The sequence below is a fragment of the Xiphophorus couchianus genome, chromosome 3, assembly GCF_001444195.1.
Source record: "Xiphophorus couchianus chromosome 3, X_couchianus-1.0, whole genome shotgun sequence".
Lineage (NCBI taxonomy): Eukaryota > Metazoa > Chordata > Actinopteri > Cyprinodontiformes > Poeciliidae > Xiphophorus > Xiphophorus couchianus.
In genome coordinates, this window is record NC_040230.1 from 7,488,558 (window position 1) to 7,515,314 (window position 26,757).

The window sequence follows — 26,757 nt, forward strand, 5'->3', positions numbered from 1 at the left end:
TCCCCTTGCTTGTCTCTCATTCACTGTCTGTTGCAGTGCTGAGTAGCACTCTGCCCATCTCATTTAGAAGCAGCCCTCCCTTCTCATCTAATGAGGCTTCAGCTTGGCAGAAAAGGGAGAAAAGGCAGAGAGAGGAAACCAGCTGACAGCAGTTCCCTCTTGAGTTTCTTTTCCAATACCCACATGGGATTATGTTAGAGAGCTGGAATAGGGGAAAATGGTGGAACAAATGGATATCCACTCTTCCCCATTAGCCTCCATTATCTGGAAGCATCATTTCATAACTAGTGACTAACAAGGCCGCAGTGGATGTGCCTGTACCAGTGTTGTAGGTGCAATTGTGCGCCTCAGTTGGACCAGGATACACAAATCTGGTGCGGACAGCTCAGAAACCAGTGTGAATCTGCCCTTCTTTGTGCCCAAGCTAAAATGCGAGAGCGCTTACTGAATAAAGAGGGTCTTATAAGGGGGTGAGGGTCCTCCTTAGGGGCCCAGTCAGTCGGGCATGACAAGCCAGTGCCGCTGTAATGAGATAACAGGCCACTGGTGTACGACTTGATTCATTCCTCCTTTCTTTTCTTTCTCTACATCCCTTATCCTTTATGCTGTTTTCTTATCCACCCATTGCTCTATTTTTTTATACAGGCCATCATGCTCAGCAGGCTGGTAAAGCCTGTGTGTAAGGGACAGATAGAGGGATAAAGAGGAATGGGTAAACCCAGTGGCAGGGAGATAGGGTGAAGGGGAAAGACAAGGGCACAGGGGTGTGAAAGTTAGAGCTTCAGAAGGAGCATGCCCCTTTGTGTGTGTGCGTTTCTGGAAATATACTCTAGCAAATGATAAGAGCTCGGAAATCTTAAATTCAAAGAAGGGAGATAGGTGTAATCAAGAGACAGACATATGACGGGTATACAATCACCAGCTCTGTGAAGGCTGAGCAAAGCCAACCTTCAATCCTCAAATATCAGAGAATTACCACTGCTATTTGTGAAAAAGAATTTCCAAAAACATCAATGTCTAGATGTGCAAAGCTGGTAAAAAAATATATAACAAATAGCTGTACCTAGCTTGTTTTATCGTTAGCTAATTGCCATTATAACTTTCTCCAGTTGAACAGAAACAAAACTGAAGTTATTATTTTTGGACCTAAAGAGGAACGATCTAGAGTCAATGCACAGCTTCAGTTATTACAACTGAAAACCAGCGATCAGGCCCGAAACCTGGGAGTAGTGATGGACTCTGACCTGAACCTCCAGAGCCACATAAAGACAGTTACAAAGTCGGCCTTCTATCACCTGAAGAACATTTCCAGGATTAAAGGACTAATGTCTCAGCCAGATCTAGAGAAGCTCATCCATGCATTCATCTTCAGTCGTATTGATTATTGCAACAGCGTCTTCACAGGTCTGTCCAACAAATCAATCAAACAGCTGCAGCTGATCCAGAATGCTGCTGCTCGCGTTCTCACTAAAACCAGGAAGATAGAGCACATAACACCAGTTTTAAAGTCCCTCCACTGGCTCCCTGTAGCTCAAAGAATAGACTTTAAAATACTGTTGTTAGTTTATAAATCACTGAACGGCTCAGCACCACAATACATTAAAGATCTGCTGTTGTTGTATGAACCTTCCAGACCTCTCAGGTCTTCCGGTTCTGGTCTGCTCTGCAACCCCAGAACCAGAACCAAACGAGGAGAAGCAGCTTTCAGCATCTATGCACCACAAATTTGGAACAAACTTCCAGAAAACTGTAAAACAGCTGAAACACTGACCTCTTTTAAATCTCAACTAAAAACCCACCTGTTTAGAATTGTATTTGAAATGTAATCAATTATGGAACTTGACTTAATGCTTTGTTTTGATTATTGATTCTATATTGCATTGTGTTTCTGTGTTTGTAATGATGTAAAGCACTTTGAAATGTCTTGCTGCTGAAATGTGCTATACAAATAAAATTTGATTGATTGATTGATTGATTATAATAGCATTGTCTGCAATACAAAAATATATAGACAGACTGCTTGGATGCCAACACTCGATTTTCTGAATGTTTCTGTTTTTGTGACCAAAGTGCAACAGCTCACAAAGAGTAGTGGGAACATTATTATGAAGTTACAAAAAAGAAAAGCATAATCACACATTTCCCAAGATATTGTGTGACTATACACTGGTAATATGTGCGTTGACACAGAAGGTTTGAATAGAAATGCACCCCTCACATTTTTGCTTCTAAAGCATTTAAAAACATGACAAAACGCAAAAATTTCAAGTAGTAGTCATACTTTAGCGCACTACATATAAGTGCCTTTTTGTCTCTAAGCAGCAATGATTGATGGCCTCAACTGGCCTCCTGGTATGATTTGCAGCTTAACTTTCTCACTTCCTCAATGATTCATTAGCATGCTTCTTCCTAAATCAATGTGTTCTTATCATACAAAGACCTATTTATAGTTGGGGCATACAGACGGCCAATGCTGAGATTTAATCTCAGTCACATGAGCTGACTTCCTGGCTATAAACACTAGCACCAACATTAAGGGCTGTCTGTGGACCCTAAATCCATGTTCTCCTGATTGCCACACAGAATACACTGCAGACTATAACACATACAAAGATACCTTTTAATACCCTTCATCCCACCCTCAGTTCCTTCCACCGACCCTACCTCTACCCCCACACGCTCTTTTTGCCTATTATGGTGGATTAACTTGTAATGCTTGGATGAACTTCAGTAAGTGGGGGGTACAAAGTCACACCTCGATACCATTGCTGGCAGGCAGGCAGATATGGTCACAGGACTGCTGGCACACACACATGGAGCCTTCTGGTCTATGGTGAGACACATGCAGGCATCAACACGCAAACACACGAATGCGGGTATACACACAGGAACCAGATTGCCATGCCACAACAGAAAGAAAGGTACAAAATCCAAACCAAAGCCTATATTAATCCCTATGATCCCTCAGAGATGGAATAATTCAGAGTTAATTACTATTCTCCTGCTTTGCCTCTTTTTTTTCTCCTTGATTTCTAAATCCACTATAGTCCCTCTTCCATCCATGAGGCAACCATTCAACTATGCTGTCTACAGTAGATTCTTCTTTGTCTCGGCTCTACAATTGTATTTATTTTCCCCCTGCTGCTCGCCTTGTGCCTTGGCAGACTCTTCAACACTTTGTCTTGACTGAGTGAAATGAGAAGCAAATATGGTTACCGGCCCTTCTGACACACACACACACCAACCCACGTAGAGGGTCTTGGCAAAAGGCAAATGCCGAGTCTGGCATCGAGGTTGTGTCTTTCTGGTTGGAGTTGGGAACCACAGCGAGTTTTATTAGAGTGAAGAGAGGCACCACATGGATGGTTGACTTCCTGGTAAGACTGGCTGAGAGACTGAGGGGTGGAAAGGCCCGCTAACAACCACCACACTGTGAGATGCTAGCTGTAAAGCAAAGAAAAAAATGTACACAAGCAACCAACAGTTATAGCTGTAGACACAGTAGCTGCACTCTCATTTGTATGCAGTGTGTGCTTTCAAAAAATCCTTCTGCCTCAAACCGATGCCAGTGGTATTCCTGAGCAGATAGCTCATTAGAGAGATAAAGCAACCTTATAATTTAACCTAATTTATAACTAAAAGTTTGCTGCATTCTCACTCTCATTGCTCTGCATTATCTTATGTCTCATCTGGCATTTTGTTGCATGGGCTCTACTTGCTTTAAGAAACATATTGAACAAAGAATGCATTTGCAACTCCCTGTTACTATTTTCTGCACCAAGACAGGCAAAAAGATAAGATGGAGACGAGGAAATGGAGTACTGGGGTAAATAGCTCTTACCTGTGCATAGGTATGGGTGACACACACACATGCACATGGCAAGAGACGGAAGAGAGTTAAGGTATTTGCCCAGTCATTCATCATGGTATAGGTACATTCTGTAAAACACACTAGAGGTAATAACTGCTTGCTATACACACTTGATTTAACCTTTCAGCATTCCTGGATAATTTGCAACATAATGGCACACCTGGCTTCTCCTAAACTCAATTACAGTGCCTTGCAGATGTACCCATACATTTGTCTCATTACAACCACAAACTTCAATCTATTTCTCTGGGATTTTATGTGATAGACTAACACAAAGAGGTGTGTAATTGTGAAGTAATGGGAAAAGGATACATCTTAAAAGTAGAATGCATTAGTGTGCAATATCAATATTGCTAATACAGTTGCAAGGTTTTCCGGGTGTCTCTGTTCAGACCGATTCATTTTTCAATCCCTATTTGCAAATAAAATCTCAAGATGAGCCTGTTTTGGTCAAACAGTTCATTTTAACTGGACCTCAAGCCATGATTATGCTTTGATTAGTCTGTTTGGGGTTGTTAGGTTGTTAGGCTGTGCCAGCACTTGCAGCAAACTGCAAATAGAACTTCTTCTAGCTTTCTTTCAATATTGGCTTTCTTCTTGCCACACTTTCATAAAGGTCAGATTGATCGGAGTACATGATTCGTAGTTGTCCTGACGGCAAACTCTTCCACCTGAGCTGTGGACCTCCACAATTCCTCCAGAGTTACCATCAAGCAAATATACCCCTGATCCAGTTCAGGTTGTGTCCATAACCACTATGACCCTTCATGAAGTTCTTTTAGGGGTGATAAAAGATTCAGATATCACATCCTCCCATTTTCATATATTCTGAAAATTTTCTGGATCTGCAAAATCGGATGAAGATGATAACTTTGCTCACAATTAAAGCACTGAATACATTTGGACATCATGTATGAGGATGGTGACACAGAACTCAACACTAGGGAAATCTCCCAGGGGAAATTCCCTGCAGAAGAAGACTGCCAGTTTTAGACCGAATCCCTTTGATTCTGCAGCCAAAGGAAAATGAGCTTTAAGCACACAGATCTTGGTAGATTGTATCATGTGACATAACAAAGTAATCTTTAATGAGGTTTTCTGGTTGTGTGTTTATAAGGAAAAAGGAACTTCTGATTAATGCTTAAATCTTAGGGTTTTGTTTTATAAATAAACACTGCTTCTCTTACATAATGAAATAATAAAAAGATGCAAATTAATTTTATTTACAAATTATAAGATTTTGGGAGGCAATTGATGGCACAGGGCTTTACTTAGGGGTATCAGAGTAAATGGGGAGGGGGAGACTACAAATGAGTGCGACATATTTGTGAACCATTAAAAAAATATGACTTTCATTTCATTTCACAATTATGTACTACTTTGTGTTGGTTTAGCATAAAATCAAAAGACAATAAATTGACGTTTGCGTCTATATTGTCGCAAAACATGGAAACGTTTGAGGGGCATTAAAAGTTTGGCAAGGCACAGAAACACAGAGTCATAGTAAATTAAGCTTATTCAGGGAATAATATCTTGTTCACACAGTCCGTTGATTTTAACTTAATTTATGAATCTATTACAAGCAGTGGCTTGGCTTTTGCTTCAGGGGATTGTTACCACAGTAATAGACATAGAGGTTATGGTTACAGCAAGACAGGCATTACACTTTGTAAAAGTAGAAATAACTGAGGAAGAGAGGGTCTTTTCTGGGGCATAGGAGGGTCAGACATTGGAATATTGCAAGCCAGGGGGCGAATAACTTAAGCAGCGGGTAGGCAGGCTATGGCTCTGTGGGTCACATTATTATTGATTGCCAGACATTATGAGGACAACATGGGAGTCCACAGAGACAGTGGAATAAATTGTGGCTTGACATCAAAGTCAAGCTGCTGACACTGAGCCTGCAGGGGACAGGAGCTACCCAGCGCTGGATTAGAGTTGGATACATACCTCTCAAGCCCACAGAGAGAGAGAAGAGAGGCACAAAAATAAACAGACAATGAGATCATTGGCCGCCAGTTACCTGATAAAATAAAGGTAAAGACTGAGCATGAAACGGAAAATGGCATAGCATAACAAGAGGAAATGTCAACCGCGGAAAATTCCAGCTCCACGCTTTGATTCCTTCGGAAGTCACTTTTTATAAATTCAACACTTTTCATACAACAGTGTCTTATTCACTGACACATCAAGGCTCACCAGAGACTTTTCCTAAGGTGCATTATTCCAGGCCTCATAAAATTCCAATCTGCTACCCCAGAACATTTCCACATTCATTAAATCTTCGTTTAATCATTATTCACAGCATGACCGATGATGATATTAGAAAAGAAATGGAAGACAACAGATGAAATAATTAGGCAAATGAAGCTGCGATATAAATATTCAATATTCAGTTTCATTTAAACTGATTTCAGGGACACACGTCTTGGGAGTCTGAGCGCATTGGAAATGAAGCGTCTGATAGGGGCGTGAGGTTAGCTGAAAGGATAACCACACGACTGCCCTGACATGACAAGGACACATCTAAAGAGTGGCTTTTCATCGTCTCTTGGCATCAGGCCTAACTCGCACTGCAACATGCGTCACCCCCTGCTGTGTGACTGACCGCACTTCCATCAAGACAGCTGTCAGACAAGATAGTTAACTGGAACTTTGGAGATATTATCTGGAATGCATCAAACTGAAACTAAAGAGACAAAACATGGTCACACATCACATGTCCTGACCTGCATCGACGTGCAGCTACAGGAGAGACAATGATAGAAATACCTTAGTGGAGGGGGTCGGAGGGTGCTGAAGAAGATGTGAGGTATGTGATGGGGGAGGTGTTGCAGGTGATGACTGCAAGGGTTAGTGGAAGAAAAGCAGACAGAAACAGTGGGGTGTCGCTACGCTTTGAGAAAGAGACAATGAGGAGTGAAGGAAGGGGTGAGGAGGCTTGGGAAATTATTATGACTGGATGAATTCAAATCCTTGGAACCAACAGAGTTCTGCAGTTCCCTTTAAAGTAAACACATTAGATTTGAGCCAATAATTGTTTCTTGTTTACTGCTCGAACAGCGCGTATGTTTTGCTGGCAAAAAGCAAAGAATAAAAAACTGTTATCAATTATTTCTTCACCCCCGAGTGCAAATTCAGGCCATATGCTCACATGTGGTCTCCCCTGAGGTCCCGCCACAGATTGGCCTGTGACCCTTTGAATTATGCCTACGTTTGCACCCACACATGCACAGGCAATAATTCATCCTGATGAACAAAAGGAAATAAATACACCCTTCTGCAAGGTTCACATTTTGCACTGACATTTTGTCAATACAGGTTACTGAAATGTTCCTCTTGTGGTGCCCCTAGAAAACTCAGCTCATGCCTCTTTAATGAGGCATGTTAAAAGGAGAGTTCAGATTTGTTTTGAGAGGTTCTGTAAAGTTATCAATAATAGTTCCCTTATCTGTAGTGGAACGATTTGTGTAACAGCGAGTTTGTAGAAAGTAGAAAAAAAAAAAAAAACATAATGCAGAGTTGTAAATGACTAACAGCAACGTACCCACACAAAAATGAATTTCAACTATTTAGAACAATTTAAGGTGAAAATGTTCACATTCATGTGATTCAATGCTATCAAACAATAAACACCTTCTGAAGAGACTTTTGTAAACTGTGTCGCGTGGTTGTACCCAGACCTACACTGGTTGAAGCTTCCTGCTATATAAATTTGCTACAACTACCCTGCCATCCACCACATGGGTAGCATTAGCCTGAAGGGACGTTTTAGGGCATTTATGACTAACTGCAGATGGATTCATCGAGATTTTGGGGTGTGGTAGCCACTGTTTTCACAGGTACATTGTCGCACAAATAGTTTAGCAGAGTTTGCCGTTCCTGATGCAACATCATCACACTTTGACAGCTTTGACTTTGTGTATTTTTGTCTCGATTTTAAATAAGTTGAGTCAACATTTCAGATGCCCCTATCAGACGCTTGTGTCACCATGTTCATGGCTGAATGATCAATCAAAGCAAAATCTATTCTGAGCTTTTAAAATACCAATTTGATGACTCCTTGTTAGAGGACAGATTTAAAAGATAATGATTCATCTGTCAGAAAACGGATGTCTCTTGAAGATACCACATTGAGAGAAACAATGCATTTACAAAGTCTGAAAAACACAAATGATCATGTGAGGATTGATTGAACCTAGTCAGTATAGATGAGAAGCCAGACAGACACTGAAGGCGGGAGAGTGTGGAAAGAAAAGCACGCAAGTGACAAAACTGGCAGAGAGACACAAAGTCAAATGCAGGCACACCAAGATGAAAGAAAAGATGAAGTATAAGAATGAAGCATGTCACTGTGTCCTTGTACAACTTCAATTGTGGCTCCTGCATACCACAGAGGCACACAGTGTGCAGGAGGTTTTGTTCCAAAATGTATCAGGGCTGAACTGGTCTGGGTAACAATTGCAATGTAATTAAATGCTAATCTGTCAGTGCAGAGTGTGAGTTCTGCTCTATATTCTGGGTTAAGCTTAACTTTAAATCCATTTACAAGCAGAAACCCACAATGTCAGCAAACGTTTGTGTTCACTTATCACTGGCATAAAAACCCTATTAATTTGGGGCTTTTGATGATGCAATAAAACAGTTCTTTTTCGGGAAGCAACTAAACATTGAAACTTGACAACAACCGTTAGTGGACAAGTTTAAATTTCTGGTTGGTTTCCTGCCCCCGACTTAACATTTGTGCATGAATAACCCAAACTTACAATAGGATCAATGTCACAGTCATTTCACAAGCTTGTTGTGCCTACGGTAATTTTTCCATTCCAAAACCAGCTTCAGTGTGTTTGGGCACTATGTCCAGGTGGGATTTCCAAATTACAGGATCTCCTCCATCAATATTTCATCCACCAGGCCAGAGGTACTGGTTCAACTGAGCCTCATTATGATGCTATCATCATGCCTAACAGTCGGTAAAAGCAGAACTGAAAGATATTTTTAAAGCTGTTTGTTGTGTTATCATTTCACCCTGGAAATAGAAAAGACCAAATTAATAACACATGATTAATAAATATAAACTTCTCACTAGTACTGTATATGCATTATATAACCATGCATGCTTGTAAACACATACTACACTTTATATAGCATTAAAGCTGAAACAGACTTTCATTTGCTAGAAAAACTTCCTGCTTTTTGACCTTCCAGATAAGGCTTGGAGTGAATGTTTACCGAAGCAGATGGTCCAGGTAGGCGTTGCAAAAGCTGTTTGTTTACAAGAATGGAGATGGAGAAAAACTCATCTTATGGTTGGGAGCCAAAAAGACAGCCGTATGTGTTTGTGTGTACTTGGAGGAGGAGGGTTTTTTTCTTTTCTGATTTTGCTTGGTCGATGAAGCACGGCTATCAGAGCCTCGACTAGTCTGGCATCATCTCATCAACCTCCTCTGTCTCCAAAATCTGGTAATAATAGGGAAACAGTAAAACATCATGGGTGAGACAGGATGGATGGGTGGATGGAGACGGAGGAGGAGGAAGGAAGTGGCACTGAACCAGGATAGAAAGGTGGGGTTAAACAGAGGTTAGTGGACTAGAAAAAAACAGAGGAAATGAATGAGAGAGCAGAACAAGTGTGTCGTAATTTGACTGGTTATCAGAATAACATTTTTTAACTGTCTGCAAGAAAATAACAAGCTGGAATGCTCCTATATATTATCATTGTGGTGCAGTCTAGTCTTAAGATTGTATCCATCGCTGTCAATGGGAGTAGCAAGAGGAGGAAAAATAGGAAAAAATGAAAACCAACCAGATGTTACTAAGCTTCTTTCAATTAGATGGACCAGTAAGGAAGTAGCCTGTACCACTGTGCTGAGCATCATATAATATTCTCCCTACTGTGCTCAAAATGAAAACTTCATGCTTAGATCTCAAGTTCAGAATTCCATGTAACTTTTTCATTGTTATAACAAGACCTGTGTTTCTCAAAGAAAGTCCTCTAAGGCTGTATGGCACAAAATGCCATTAAGAAATGACTTAGCTAAGGTTAGAATTAGACACATTTTGCAGACGGATTAGCAGGCCCGGGGCAAACTTTGACATTTATGGTGAGGAGGGCGAAACAGCATTTTCCAGTGGTTAGCAGAGAAAGGCTACAGCTTGTCCATTCAAGTTCAAGAGAGAGAGCGAAGGCAAAAAAGACAGTGGAATGAGGGGGGGAGTCTGTCATAACCTGGAAGATGTGAGAAGGCTGACGACGTGTCACCAGAGGAATGTGAAAAAGAAGTCAGCCAAGTTGACGGACACGAGATATGGAAACTGTCTGTCACGGGCCGCTTCAGAATTTTCCATGACTCCAACACTCCATGGGGCTGCACAGTGGCGCAGTTGGTAGCACTGTTGCCTTGCAGCAAGAAGGTCCTGGGTTCGATTCCCGGCCGGGGTCTTTCTGCATGGAGTTTGCATGTTCTCCCTGTGCATGCGTGGGTTCTCTCCGGGTACTCCGGCTTCCTCCCGCAGTCCAAAAACATGACTGTTAGGTTAATTGGTTTCTCTAAATTCTCCCTAGGGGTGAGTGTTGTGTGTGAATGGTTGTTTGTCCTGTATGTCTCTGTGTTGCCCTGCGACAGACTGGCGACCTGTCCAGGGTGTACCCCACCTCCCGCCTGGAACGTAGCTGGAGATAGGCACCAGCAACCCTCCCGACCCCATTAGGGACAAGGGTGACCAGACAATGGATGGATGGATGGATGGATCCAACACTCCATCTCCAAGTAGAGATGTTGCTGCAGGGCAAAAAAGTCAACCCTTTCTCTCTATAATGAGATATGAACCAGAGGTGGAGATGGGAGATAGAATGCTGGGAGGAAACACTCAAACTTAAGCTTTAGCCACTCCTAGGTGAAAGCAGAAAGAACCAGTGTATTCAGCTGTATCCCCCATGATTAAAGAGGCGTTCCTGTATGTGTTCAGCATACCAGCACCCTGATGCTCAGCATCCTCCGTTATAAATCAAACCTAGTGCTTGTTCCATTCTAATAGGTTTCACAAAAACAGCATGTGATTATATTTAGAAGCTATGCCCCAGAAAACACACAGAATAAATTGTTTGAGTAAAAAATGGACATGCAGTCAGGTAAATTAACTCAGGTAAGCTAGCAGTCTCACCTGTTTCTCACTGATTCTGGAAGAGTCATTCATGGAGGCAGCAACTTGGAATTGCTCTGTTACATTAGTTCTGATTTGCTCTCGTAAGACTTTTAGGGTTTTAAGTTTATTAACATTACATAACACTGTTTTTACCAGTGAAACTCCTCTTCACACCCACATGTTAAACAAACAGTAATAGCTTCTGGCGATTTGTTCCATTTTGGACTGAAATACACTAAACACCAGCTGAAGCAAACAAACAGAGGCACAGCAGTGTATAGTATCACTGGCTAATATGGTTCATGGACTGAGCCTGGCTCAGTCTGATATGGTTGCTTGTTTCCTCAGTCTGGAGCCAAGTAGCCAACGATTTGGATATTGTCTCATGTTTGTACTGGAAGCCTGGTCTGCCCTCTGCGAGTCGACTGACTGATAATCCACAGCAGGGGCTCTGACCACATGGCAGAGTGAGAGCATAGGGAGACTTGAATAAAGAAACTGCAAAAAGAGCAACCTCTCAATTATTTGTGGAATGATATGAAATCAAATACAGACAAAAAATGTACAAACAATATTGCAACCAACACTCTAAAACCCTGGGAATAAAAATGACCCATTTTTGATGTGTTTTGTTGTTGTTGTTAACATAGAAATGGGTCATAAATTGACCAGTCTAACTCTGGATTGAACCAATACAAGAAGATGTGTTTTAAATTAAATTCTGTATTAATAACCAGATTAAACAAAAAAAAGGTCAATGATTTTCTCATTTGAAACAGGACGAGGATTATATTGTAAAATATTGCCTCTATATTGGGGATATAGAAAACATATGCAATCTTTAAGATTTAAATTTACCATTTAAATCTTTAAATGGTAAAGATTGTTGTAGGTTGTCCTACAACAAAACTTTCAATGAGAGAATTTGAAAAATACTCAAATTGTATATTAAATTGTATATGGTACCGATTGGTCTCTGCTTGCAGCTTTCAAATGTTTTTAGGAGTTTTTTATCCTGTTAAATGTACATAGGATGTGACAGATGGTCAAATGTTAAACGTTTTACCTCCATTCATTAGTCAATAGTCTAGTGAAGTGACTAGACTTAGTAAAGGACAGGTGGGTGTAGTAAAGGACAGACAGAAGGACACAACCAAAGCAAGGTCAGAGAGAAAGCAGGTGCACAGCCCTAGGAGAACAAGTGTGTCGTAATTTGACTGGTTATCAGAATAACCATAAGGTCCACCTCTTTTTCAGTTGCTCTGAGCATGAAGCTTTTATCAGGTAATCTGAGTGTAGAGTTAGCATTAGCTTGGTGTTTCTGCAGCACGCTGACTTTTGAGTGCCTTCTATGCTGCCATGCCGATGGTGGGCTTGGCTTTGGTACTATCCTCAACCGTTCAACCAACTGCCCCATAAACACAGCCAAACATACACACGTCCGCACACCCCCACGAGCAGATGGGGCAACATGGGGTGTGTGTGTGTGTGTGTGTGTGTATGTGTGTGGGTGAAGGGCTCCTGAAAAGGGTGCGGACCCTCAATGGTAGATTTTCTTTGGCCAGCTTTACTTCACCAACATCCTTGCCAAGGAGAACAGGTTTAACTCTGACAGCCTGGATTATATATCACCAGCTGTTAAGCGAGAGGGCATAGTATGGTACCAACAAACAAGCAATATAGCCACAAGGTACTAAAATAATCTAAGCTAATGCAGTTTATTTTTACTAACACAAAAAATAAAATAATTTAATCAACATTTGAACTTGCAAACATTTTTAATGAGTATTTTTTTCAATAATTAAAGTAGGGAATGAGGCAATGCATACAACAAAGACAAAGCCAATGAGACATAATGACAAAGGCAAATCAAAGAAAAAAAAGAGGTTGTTCTGTCCGTGTGCAGTCAGCAAAGAATTGGCTTTAGAGCAAACCCACTGCTGTCCTATCGCCCACTGGTACTCCCTCTTGAAGTGGGATTGGACACACACACACACTCACGCACACACTTATTTATAACCTCTGTTAAGTCCGGATTCCAGGTTGTGTTGGTGTTCCATGTTCACATGCTTTTAACAGCCCTGACTGCCCCAAGTGACGAATGCCCACACACGCAGCGAAGTCTGGTTCCACACCAACTGCTAACACTCCCCTTTGTCTCTCTCTCCATCTCTTTCTCCCTCTTTCTCTCTTTCTCTCTCTCTCTCTATCACACACACACATATACACATATATGATTGGTGTTTTCAAGCAAACATCTGTAAAACCCCACATCTGCAGTTACAGATCTGTCCACTCACACGTTTATACACGCATACAAGTATCCAACCATGTGTGCATAATTGCACATAAAGTTTGAGTAGTACCAAGTACAATCTTTCATCGGGCTCTCGCTTTATTGCTGCCTTCCTTCACTCCCTTCTCTCTGCACCTCATCTCCTGTTCCTTTCCTTGCCCTCCCCACCAAACCCTCCTCTGTCTGTCTCTGCAATGTGTGTAATCAGCCCAGTTTTAATACCTGCATTCCAATAGACTGAAGGAATGCCCTTACAATGTAACATTGTTCAGGTGCAAACAGAGGAGGGCCTAGCTGACAATATACACAGAAAAATACAGGTTCACTTGAAAAGTTATATTTGAAAATTTATTTCAGCAATTTAACTCATACATCAGTTCCATCACAACTGTATTATGGGAGTAGAAGCTGATTTATATTAAAAGAGATTAAATAATAACGTTTTTGACAATGAACTTAAAACCAGAGAATTCCTGCTTTCTTTCATGTCTGTTTTTAACTCAGTCATCTGACTCATTAAATATGCTATTGGACTGAAATACAGTTTGACTTAAACAATTCCAACAAACACATGGTTTATGTAGGGGAAAAAAAGTTTGTTGTAGGTCTGTTCATAAATAATTAGTTGAAGCAAAATCATGGTGTATTCAACCGCATAGTTGCATAAATACTCTATTTACTTTCCTGTCTTACATTTGCTTCCAAATACCTATAACATTTTACAAAATAAATGATATGCTAGTAGAGAAAAGTTAGTTAGCCAACCTGCTAGCTATCCAACATGCAAGGCCTAGCACCTTAGCCAATGTTAGTATTTTAGCAAATAATAGTTGCTGTTAGCATGCCATATAATAGTGTAGCATTAGATTTAGCTTCTTGTGTGTAAAATGCTATTTTGTTTAGGATTTAGCAAGTCTTCTATGTTTGCATCTCAAGCACACCTTTTGAAATTCAATGAATTTAATCTTTTAGGTTTTTAGCTTTCCTTCTGTTGTCATCTGCTTGCTTTGAATTCTTAAGTTTTTTGTGGTTTTCAATATTTTGTTTCTGTACATTTCTTAAAAGTACACAGTCTTTCAATCGGTCAGCTAATCTGTACTCTTCAACAACTGTCTGCTGAAGCTCAGCATTTTTAGCTGTGTTCTGCTTAAGTTTGCTGTATTCTATCTTTAGTACATTTCATTTGAAATGTTTGGTTACCGGTAATTATTATTGATGTTATCATTTGAGCTTTAGCAAATATGCTTCCAAATTTACCTTTCAGCCTTAGTTGTATATATAGATAAATCCAAATTACTCTCACTGTTTCTACAGTCCTATAAATTCCATATTATTATAATTAAGCCAGGTTAAAACATTTTCATTTATATAATGATGCTGATTTCTAGCTCTAACTAGAAATGAGACATAATGAAAAGCGGTGACACATTGAATGTTCCATCATCCTCCCATCGTGCTACAAACCCTCCCCTCTGCTTGCCCCTCTTTGTCAGGACTTATTATTAAACATGTGTCCTCTCTGCCTATGTCATTTACCCGTCCCCACCCACACCCCCATCATACACTGCTGTCAATTCACAGGAATAGGGAACGACACAATGAGCAGTGCAAACGCCTGGACTGCTAATTGACATGAGTAGTTGGTACATCTTTAATCATTCCCCACAAACACAATCTTCAAAAAGTGTATGTGTGTAGGGAACTGGATCAAAGGGATCCACTCAGCTGTCCTGGACCTTCACACCTCTCTCAGGACACAATGTGGCAGCTAGCACATACCCTTCCCAACCTTTACAAGTACAGCATACAATATTCCCACTTCCACTTAAAAAACATTCAAACCCTATTTAGAACATTTGATCATAATGTTGCAACAAGCTGCAGGGGCAAAACGCAAGATGCTCTCAAGGCAAAGATTTGGAAAGTAATTACTTTAGTCCCTAATAACAAGTCTCTAAACCAGTTAAGTACTTTGTAGTTGTAACAATAACTATCCATCACATGTGTTTATCTGCACTGCAGACATGTAATTGGGAGTCATTTAGTCTGATGGAGTCATAACACAATGGAAAGCTATTGATTTTGAATTAAATATTCATATTGGCCCGATGGAAGCTTGTAATACTTTTCCACTAAATGGACAACAGAAATGACAGAAATAAATTTGACTCTATTTCTATGACAAAAATATGGCCATAACTAATACAAAAAGTTAAAATAATGCTTAATGCACAGTATCTGTAACTTAACCTAATGGACTCTATTTTATAAATGTAACATTAGCTCACTCAAATGTCAGTGAGACAAACACCTTTGAACTTATTTAAGTGATAAGTAAGTAATTATTTGTTTTTTCTCAAGACGGAGGAAAACCAAATAACACAGTTGGAAAGTAAGTTGTCTGTTGACTTGACTTTACTGATCTTCAGCATTATCAGTCCTCACTGATAAAGCAGAAAATACAAAAATCTTTTTTTATTTTTTTTATCCATGAACGTGCAACTACAAGGTCACACTAAACGTTACTTTTCATTGTGGGTGCTGATACTGAGATGATCCAAAGTTAGGTATTCTTCTTCTTCTTCAGAAGATCATAATCACAGAGATTATCATTCTAATCTCTGAATCATAGAACATGCTGGATCATAGAAGATGCTGGATATGTTTTTCGAAAAAATGCAAATGCAGGCTGTAGTTTAATAACAACAGTGAAGAGAATTCACTCACTCTCTTCACTGTCCACTTTCTTCTTTATTCCAGAGAGAGTGACCTCTGGAATAATTCCGTTGTTTCAAAATGGTAAAACACTGTTTACGGCAACAGCTCTAAAACCCAGAATCATGTCACATCTGGTTCTAACAGACAAAATTAATGATGACCAATAACAGCAGGTAGATCAGAAAAAAATATTGCTGTTCTTATATCTTCTAATATAATATCAGCAATCAAATTTTCTGCTTAAGGAGTTTACAAAAGCAACCACCAAATTCTAATCACTGAAGCATATCAAAATTGTGATTTGCAGAAAACTGCATATAAAGAGGATGGAGACTGAAAAACTTCCTAAGGACAAGAAGAAAAAGCTTTAGAGCAAAAGACTTGCTCTAAAGTTAGGAACATGGTGTGATTTGAGGAGAAAATTAACATTCAGAGCATAGGAACTCTTCTCTTTCAAAGTCAAGTTCACACAAGCAGAAAGCAGCAAAGGAAACTGAAGTCTTTGGCTATACTTTTAGAGGGGCTCTGGTAAGAAAGAAATCCATAAAACAAAGATGAGTTATCTCCTCAGGCTACAAGACTGAGTCAAAGCCCTGAAAACTGATACTAGATCTGGTCACTGCTGCTGCGGACTTGTTCTCACATGACTTCCTCACTAACATGCATCAAGTCACAGGAAACTATCAACTTCAAAAGCAAACAATTGCATGCAGGTGATGCAGCACACACATATATACCCCTTCTGTTTCTCACACACAAACACTAGAACTAGCACTCCCCTCCTCCTTTTCCTTTCTACTGCAGAGGATTAATGTTGCCTTGCTTGTCTCCCATGTCCCCCTGGCCCAGTTAAAGCAAGAAGATCTCATTGTCAAACAGTGACGAGCCTCACTGGGGAGGGTAACACAGCAGCTTAACCATTAACTAGATTAAAGTTGAGGTCTCATCAGGAGTGCTCTGACATACGGAAGTGGCCATGAAAAATTGTGTAAAAGAAAGAGAAATTCATGTGATTTTGCCACCCTAGATTAAAATATAACTTGCAAGATTTCATTTTACAATAAATATTTTAATGCTAAAATATTTCAATGCTCAGCTTAGAAATATTTTAGCAAATTAGGACAAAAACATATCTTCGTATTTCCTTAAAAAGACATTGGACTCAGGTTTACAAAATAGGTGATTGGCCATAAAATAATAGATGGGTACATAATCAATTCTTAAAGTAATAGGGGGGAAAAACTGAATTGTAAGTTAGAATTGTGCATTTGGGTGTTTTGTCTTTCACACACAAGTCAAAAACAGCAATGTGGAAAGACAGAAGGTGCTAATGAAACCCCAGTGTGTGTTTCTGTACGTGCTAAAAGAAAGTGGCTGTTGTGTGGCTTCAATCGAGGGATGCATTCAACAACTGCTGCTGAGGCAACTGTTGATGTCTGAGAGGCAACAGCTTGCGGGGCTCCCAGCGGGCCCTCTCCCAGCCAACAGTCAGATGGTGGGTTTAGGGTTGGAGGGGCACAGGGGTTAGGATTTCTTCTCTGCTTGCCAGGAAAATGATCTCCTTGGCCACAGATCCAGGGATTCTGCATGGCATTCCCCATTCTTAATTGGTATTCCTCAATCCTGCCGTTATCCAGCATGTCATATCTTTATTCCTGCAGTCATAGATTTATTTTTAATAATATTTGATTAAATTAAATGGCAACGACATGGATTAAATACTGAAAATCCCAACAAAATTATCGTATTTTACCTCTCAGTTTAATGCATCTGGGTTAAATATGGAATTGTTAAAAGAGCTCAAGCAAATCCTGCCTTTCTTTGTGTATTCTAATGAAAAATGGACTGAGGCACAGAGGTACTTCCTCTCATCTTTCTACTGCACGCTCTATCTAAATGGGCTAGCTCTTAACCCCGTATCCTGAAAGAGCTTTGTGAATTTTCAATTTTGTTCCAACCCAAGCTGTATCACCCACCCCCAACCCAATTTGCCAACTGCAGCAGCAAGGACACACATACAGAGACATGGAGTCTCTTTTCAAGGCTGCATTCAAAATTACACATCAACACCGACTTCCTCCCCAAAGACGAGAACAATAAAAGTCCACAGTAGCAGAACAACGCTCTGTTCTAATCACTCTCTCATCCCACTCTTTGATATAACCATGTCCATCCCTTTCACCCTGCTTCCTTCCCTTCCACCCTGCTTCCTTCCTTCCCTGCTAGCAACTCCCACTAATTTCACGGCAGCACTGCTTCAAAGTAAAACAAAAAACAACAAAAAACCCACGCTCATCACTTTTTGCAGTGTCATGCACCTCACCTTTCCATTTGTCATTTTTAAACAATGCATTTTAGTTTTCAAGCAATTAAAGGGCATGTATCACTTTTTTCCCTTTTTTTAAGCTCATAACTTACAATAGCTGTTGATTTTCAAAAACAATAGCTTGAGAGAAAGAAAAGCAGCACTAGAATGCCACTGCAAGTTGTCATAAAGAGATAATGTCAGGTCTGAAACACCAAGGGACAAATAGTGATACTAAAGTTTCCAGCTCAAATTTGGGTTTATGATTTAGAAGGTGATTTATTCAGAAGGTTTGAAAAGGTTACAAGAAGATTAGTTTAGAGACTCAACAAATCAGTATCTTTTGGAGAGATTCAAAAGTGCTCTGTGGCAAGTGTAGTCATCCTGTATTTTACTTCAGCAGGGAATGATCGCATGGGATAAAAACTCTAATTTGAAACATTGAAATTCTGGCATTACTTAGGTTAAAATGTTGCAGTTTTTGATCCAGTTCTTACTTTTATGCCCAAACAATACTCCAAACTACAGTCACCAAAACATTTTAGATTATAGTTACATCTCATCTTTCTCCACATAATCAACATTTAACAGTTCATCAAAAATGTAGCCTTAAGCCAAATAGCCGAAGGGGTCTGCCACACCCTCAATGACCCATTAGTGGATTTACTTTAGCCAGAACATGTCATTTAGCCATAACAAGTACTTCAAGCTAACTAACTCACTACTCATCTGTTGGTTGTAAGATAAAATATATCCACTATAGATGGATCCGAGGTAAAACGTTCTCTTCTTCATTTGGTTCAGATTCAGATTAACACTGGATACATTTTATGCTCATAAACAACAGCTATGCCCATGCAGTCTGCCTTTTCTTGAGCCATCTCTAATGGTCGAGTCATAAACTATGTTGTTTTTCCTTTCCTCTGGTTTGGGATGTTCCTTCCCTTAATCCCAGGCTTCAATATGTCTTTGTTTTATCCTTCTTTGGCCAAAATTGTTTACAGCATAAAGAATGTTTTACAGTGGATGTGGAAAATATGTTCATCAAGTAATTAATATATTAATATGAGAGAATCACACACTGAGGTTTCAGACAACCCATTATCATACATGGATGATGTTTTTTGTGGATATGAGTCAAAAAGCTTTTTTGGTTTCAGGAATAATTTTTTATATTTTTCAATTTTGTTTTGTGCTCTACAAAACATGATGAAATGTGGGCGGTAAAAACCCAATTGAAATACCAACCATGGCGTTGATGGATACAAAAGTAGACAAAGTGCTATTCATAATGAAAAACAAGTGGGCAGGTCAAGTAGGGGGGAGGATGGTCAGTCTTATTTGAAAAATCATTAATAGTGGTCCATAAATCCATTGTGAAAGGGCTCTAGGGACGGGCGTAAAAGCAAACAGACTCCTCACCCTCTAAAAACCAGCAGGCTGTCTTCCTGAAGCTTGGCGGGGTCATTAACAGTTAGCCACACATTAGAGCACAGCAGTTTGTACAGGCAAAGGCTACCTGTTAAATCACAGCAAGTGATGGCACGTAGCAACAATAGGAAACAGATAAGTGCAGTAAATCTCTCATCATAATGGAAACATAAACAGACAGAGAAGCAAACAAAAATAAAGGGACGAATCAGATGGATGATAAGGACAGTGACAGTGAACATAATCTGGTGAGTTCCACCTGTAGATTAAACTTGTGGAGGCTTGTGTAGTCACCTCTTTTTAAAGTAGTACATAACTGTCTGTTATAGCAGACAGTATAACAGACTGTTATACTGCATATATATACAAATGTATACTTTATATACTGCATATATATACAGTACAGACCAAAGGTTTGGACACACCTTCTAATTCAATGGGTTTTCTTTATTTTCATGACTATTTATAAGGCAAGAAATCCCACTTATTAACCTGACAGGACACACCTATGAAGTGAAAACCATTTCAGGTGACTACCTCTTGAAGCTCATCAAGAAAATGCAGAGTATGTGCAAAGCAGTAATCACAGCAAAAGGTTGCTACTTTGAAGAAACTAGAATATAAGGGGTATTTTCAGTTGTTTTACACTTTTTTGTTTAGTGCATATTTACACATGTGGTATTCATAGTTTTGATGCCTTCAGTGTGAATCTGCAATGTCAATAGTCATGAAAATAAAGGAAACTCATTGAATTAAAAGGTGTGTCCAAACTTTTGGTCTGTACTGTACTATATATATATATATATATATATATATATATATATATATATATATATATATATGCAGTATATATAAAGTTATATATTGCAGCTCTTTAAACCTCCAAGCTTGTAAGAAAGAAACAAATGAAAGGGAACACTTTCTTTCATCTGCACTCTGAACTACATTCACCCTATTAACCAACTTTGGAGAATTAAACACGTGTGTGCACTGTACCATGTGCTGATGCCCAGTTGTCTGGGGCTTGCTGCCAGCTCACCCGCCAACATCAGTGTCCTGTCACTTTGATGAAATGGCTTAACATGGTGTTCAGAGGAAATCATAAACTGCACTGGACATTTTAAATGGAGTTCAGAGCTTTTCAGTTTTTTTAAACCTTACTGAAAACAGCCTCTTATCTATAATGCTGCCTCAATGGGGGAGATAACCAGTAAATTGTGGATGCTTGTTTGTGCACGGATTACTCTCTTAGAAATGTGGTTGGAGGGGGCAATAAAGTGAGAAAGGAAGCCTTCTTTCTGTAGAATTTGAGCTGATGACAAACTAAAACACATATTACATGGCAGGTAACAGCATGCTCAGAGGAATGCCACTTATTCCAACTCAGTGATTTACTCAGTCATTATCTCAGTCACACATATCCTCAAACACAACCATTCTGAATCCTCCGTTTCAATCCCTACTCCCCCTAGAGACCCAAATGACAGAGGGGGCAAACATGTGCTTACATTTCCAAGCAGTGACTAACTCAAAATTCAGTTACAGTCCCTTGCGAATTCATACCCCTTAAACTTTTTAACATTTTCACAGTACTAATTTTAAAGTACTTTACTGGGATTTTATTGATAGACCAACTCAAAGTAGTGTACTGTCATGAAGTGTACTGTGTGGATTACTTTGATGTTCCACAGTTTTGAATTTCTATTTATCCCCAGACTCAACACATTGTAGTTTAACCTTTTGCTGCAATTACAGCTTTGAGTCTTTTGGGGTATGTCTCCACCAACTTTGCACACCTAGAGACTGAAATGTATGCCTATTTTTCCTTGCAAAATAGTTTAAGCTCAGTAAGACTGGACAAAGAATATATACGACACAAATTCCTACCTGGGTTTAGGTCTGGGGTTTGATTAGGCCATTCTAACAAATGAATATGCTTTCATATAAACTATTCCATTGCCTCTGGACAAACTGCTAAAGAAGTTCAAGCAGTGTGGATATTTTTGTTATGGACTGGAAATGGTAGAAGGAGCCAACTTGCCCATGCATTCCCAAGCATTGTGCCACTGACAATTCAGCTATAAAGTTTTAGGTATTGCTTGACATCAGGAATCCCCATTAGTCATATACGTGCCCATATGACAATTAAAGGTTGCATGCCTGCACAGCTATAGATCACTGAGTAGATGACATCTATGCATACCTCAGTGTGTGGCTTTACAAACCTGAGCCCCAAACTGCCCCAGGACAGCTGTTAAGGGAGGTCCACTGGATTTTATCTTCCTTTGGCTTAAATGACTCTTTTTCTGGCCTAATACCATAATAATTACCCACGGCTGCAGGGGGTGCACTTCTGATGCGTAGCTGGCAGGGGGTACAGAAATTAAAAAGTGAGGAAATGAGTATGGGGAATTAAGGCAGCCTTAGACAAAAAGGCCAACTCTATGTGTCAGAGGCCGACACCTTGATCTGAACAGAGCCTTGTCAAAATGATTCTTTACACCCAACGTTAGTTTGGATTCTTCTCTTTTCAGCTGTTACAAACACATCTCAAAGCTTCCTTTCCTGGCCAAGATTTTAGAGGAGGTTGTAGTCAAGCAGATAACTGCTTTTCTTGATCTGGACTACTTTATGGCATGTTTTTGTAAATCCCATTCAATTGAAATGTTTCTTCTTAGAGTCTCAAATAATTTTTTGACGCAGAGCAATGCAGGTAAATGTTCTGTGCTGCTTATCTGAAACCAGTCCTCAGCTTTTGATATTATTAACCATCCAATTCTGCTAAAAAGGCTAAAATATTTACTGGTGTTTCAGGTTTTGCTTTAAAATGGTTGTCCTCATACTTGCATGACAGATTAATCTTCCTGACTACATATTTACAAATCAAATTCAAATCCTGCTCAATTTGGTGTTCCACAGGGCTCAGTTTTGGAGCCATTGATGTTTTTGGTTAATGCGCTCCCTTTTGGTCCCTCACTGTTATCTTTTAAAAATCTCTACTATCATTGCTATCCAGATGATATTAAATTTTATTTTTCTTTTATTACGAATACCAAAAGAATTTCATGCCTATTTGGACTTTAATCTTGTAATTTCTAGAGACACAGAGCTCAGCAGCCAGTAGTTGGTGCTTTAATGAACAAGATTGACTAAGTAGTAAAAGCTTTCTTCCATAAACTACTGACAGAGTTGTTAACCCACATAAGTGACAGCAAACATCTAAGTGGTCTGTGTTTGTGTATTTTTTCCTAATCTGTGCTCAACATTGACATAGTTGGAAGCAGCAAGTATGAGACCAGCAATCTAAAAATGTATGTCTAAGAGACACAGTTTCTGTGAAAGTCAATAAGAGCCGCTATTGTTAGACAAAAAAAGACGCTCAAGGGAGACTGAAAAATATGAGATTCCCAAAAAGAAGAAGACAAAATCTTTTTGTTTCTTTCTTTGGAGCAGCATTTCCAGGGTGTGGGACAGCACGGAAGGAGGGAGGGTTGGGGAGGAAGATTGGGCGGAGATAAGCTTAGCACCTGGAACCAAGACTTTTAATCAATGCAGTGCAGCTGTGTGATATGCTGCACACCCAGTTCTATCAATTACAGGGCACATTATGGGTTGGACTGCAGGCTAAAGGTAGGGAAACAGCAGCGCAGGATAACTTCGTCACTTCCAAACAACAGACCCAACTAGAATATTTAAAAAATGGTAGAATGAAAAAGAATGAGAACTGAGAATTAAGCAAGATTGAGGTGGAAAGAAAGGAAGAAAAAAAACCAGAATGGAAGAACCGTGTCACTTTCACAAGAACTGAAAGTGACACAATTAGCTCAGGTTCACTGCTGAGGTTGAATTAAATTTCTGTCTTTGGCAGCTGGAACTTTCCCCAGGTGAAACACAGCCCTCACTAATACGCCTTTTTATTTCTGTAGTGGCAATATCATGCTTTGGGAATGTTCAGTAATTAAAGGGCAGCTTGTCAAAAAGAAAGATAGGTAGAGTGACATACAAATCCAAAGGATAATGGAGAAAATGGCAAGTACTAGTTGACAACTGCAAGTCTAAATACACACCACACTTTTCAGATTTGTTATTGAAAATGTTGAAAACTACTCCATAAATATGTGCTAATTTATATTTGATCTATCACACTAAGTAATAAATGCTGCAATATCTGTAAAAGGTCATGAGGTGTGAATACTTTCACAAGGCACCATAGTTCAGCTTTAAATGTCTGCTGTGAGACAGAGCTACTGGTGAAGGAAGAAAAGCACTGAAAGAGAGGAATCACCAGCACTCAGGCTCCACCCTTCACCCCCTCCCTCCAAAAAGGTAAAAGGCAGGGCTGTAATTCTCAACTTCCAGGATTCTGTAAGTGTATGTGTGTGTGTTTACATATATTTCAATATCATACAAATGGTACTAAGCAATGTGCATGCACGGATTCTAGATTATTGTGATGATTAAAAAAGGTAATTATATTCCCCAGCATGAAAAGACAACAAAAATAACAACAACAGGACCATTAAAGATGAGCATCAAGCGCACTGTATAAATAGTCCTCTAGGGTAAACCATGACCAAAGTTCGTTTAATACAGATCAAATAAGGAGAAATACAGGTTGGATTTTAGAACTACTAAGTGTTTCTGGCAGCACCAAAGGAGAGCTGAGGGTGGAGGCTCAGTGCCAGCAAGGGAGACATAAATCCCAAAGATCAGACATCAAAGAGCTGGAAAACAGCCTGATCTTGATCCAGAGGTATGGTCTTCACAATGAAAGGGACTTCTAAGTCCGAAGGGAGAGATTTACTGAGGAGATTTTAGGATTTGGCAGTATTTTCTTTATGGGTTTTGGTATTTTTTTCAGCAATTAAACATTATCTGCGACAGACTGGCGACCTGTCCAGGGTGTACCCCGCCTCTCGCCCGGAACGTAGCTGGAGATGGGCACCAGCAACCCTCCCGACCCCATTAGGGACAAGGGTGACCAGAAAATGGATGGATGGATGGAATTAAACATTATGAGGAATTAAAAAATATATTCATATTTATATAACATTATGTTTTTAATGTAGACACTACTAAGTGTTTATTGACTGAAACCCTCTGAAGTAGCAGGAGTAGCATGTGAGAACTTCCACTAAGAGTCACCTTTCACACTTCAACCAATCACTTCACGCTCAGCGGCTGCGCAACCGCAAGGACTTTTTATTGCCATTTCGAGTTGAAATAAATAAATTCCGTTCAACGCACAAATGTTCCCGCTTCTCCACCTGTTCTTTTTGTCTTTTGTATAAACTCCAAAACTGAACAGGTTTCTTAACGGTGAAAAATTGGGAATCGAACCAAACCACAGCGAGTGGAAAAGAAGTTGCCACGAGCCGCGGGGGAAACGCAACGCGGCGTGTACAGACAGGTTCGGTGTCGTTCTGAAAGTCGGAGTCAGCGGAGCACAGAAGTGGGGAACTTATAGCCTGCAGGCACGAAAATCCAACCTGCACCAGTTCGCGGCAAATTAAAGTTATGTGTATGGTTTTTTTTTTGTTTTTTTTTTAAAGTAGCGGACTTACCTTGAATTATCCAGAAGAGCAAGGTGCACAGCGCTGTTCTGCGTCCCAACCTTATTCCGGCCATAACTGCGTCTTCAACTTTTCTTTTTTTAGAACAAAGTGCTCACTCTGTTTTTATTTAATTTGGAGGGATAAAGAATCTGTAAATTTGACCCACTAGTAAGTCTTTCGCTTCTTTCAATGCTCCAGCGATGTTTTCCCTCTCCGTATCTCTCTCCCTGCGAAATGAACGCCTCTCTCTCTCTCTCTCTCTCTCCTCTTCTCTCTCTGTTTCTCTCTCTCTCAGAAACCTGATTCGAGTGGCAGTCTAGTTGGTTGATATATTTGCACAAAAGGTGACCCCCTCTTCTCCAAATACAGCCCCCTCCTCTCTTTTCCTCCCTGCCTCCTCCCCTGCCAGGCTCTCCACCTCAGTTGCAATGAAAAGACTTGGTTGACTAATCGCGTAGGTCTGCTGGGGGCCCGCGGGACTGCTTTAAAGAAAGTTAAAAGTGATTTTATCATGAGGCTGGGTGACTCATAGCAGACCCTAAAACTGTAGCTGCGCTTCAAATATTAATAACTAAGTTTCTCAGAGAAGATCTAGATCGTATAAATCAGAAATTAGTTTGCTGCTGCTAAATAACATTTTAACATCACATTAAATGGCCTCATGAAACTGAGAAGTGAAAGATAAGTGCCGTTCTTGCATGAATGACGCCCTGGGAAAGGCCCCTCCTAAATATGCAAAGCATGAAATTCTGGATCCTGTGTCTACAACATGTTGGAGGGACCCCATGTTCACCTGGACCATATTATGGTCTTATGCAAGATAGAAACAATAAACATAGTCTCAACTTTACTTTCACATTGAGAAAATATGAAATAGAATAGATTTTTGATTTACTTTATTCAACAGACTCATGGTCCACAAAGACAACACAACATATAAAGAATAAAAGACAAAATAAAATAAAAAATAGAATAGTTTGTATTACTATTTTCTTATTACAAACATGAAGGATAGAAGCCCCGGAGACTATGCTGCAAAGTGTACCTTTACCTTTGCCTTCTTTTCAAGTATTGTGATAATGAATGCTGTTTTAAAAACATAAATTGTAACTCAGTTTATAAACCCTGCCTGGTGCACCAACTTGGAATAATAAACAAATTTATTTAAGTGATATTAGCTAAAAAGATAACTCTCAGTTCCGAAGAGCCAAGCAGAGAACAAATGCCAATATCACAACAATATTGTCACAGAGTTTAATGATGATGCAGTGCTGCTAGAAGCAGCCTACAATTATACTAATTACTGTTATCTATTAATATATTTTGATTGTTTTATTATTTTGAAGTATATGTTTTACTTGGAAGTTATTTATGTAATAGCGTGACAGTAAAGTGAAAAACTGTTGCAAATGAACTGAATTATATATGGAAATGT

At 39.7% G+C, this 26,757-nt stretch overlaps 1 protein-coding gene across 3 annotated transcripts in view; it reads right to left on the reverse strand.

Moving 5' to 3' along the window:
* The window catches only part of bcam (basal cell adhesion molecule (Lutheran blood group)), a 65,050-nt gene extending 39,387 nt beyond the window's left edge, over nucleotides 1–25,663 (reverse strand). For 2 of the 3 annotated variants that reach the window (XM_028012438.1, XM_028012437.1), the window contains exon 1: nucleotides 25,332–25,663. In XM_028012438.1, coding sequence (XP_027868239.1) covers nucleotides 25,332–25,395 — 64 coding nt within the window. In that variant the 5' untranslated portion in view covers nucleotides 25,396–25,663. The remainder of the gene's footprint in view (nucleotides 1–25,331) is intronic. The other variant, XM_028012439.1, reaches the window with a different exon arrangement.
* Nucleotides 25,664–26,757: the final 1,094 nt, after the last annotated feature.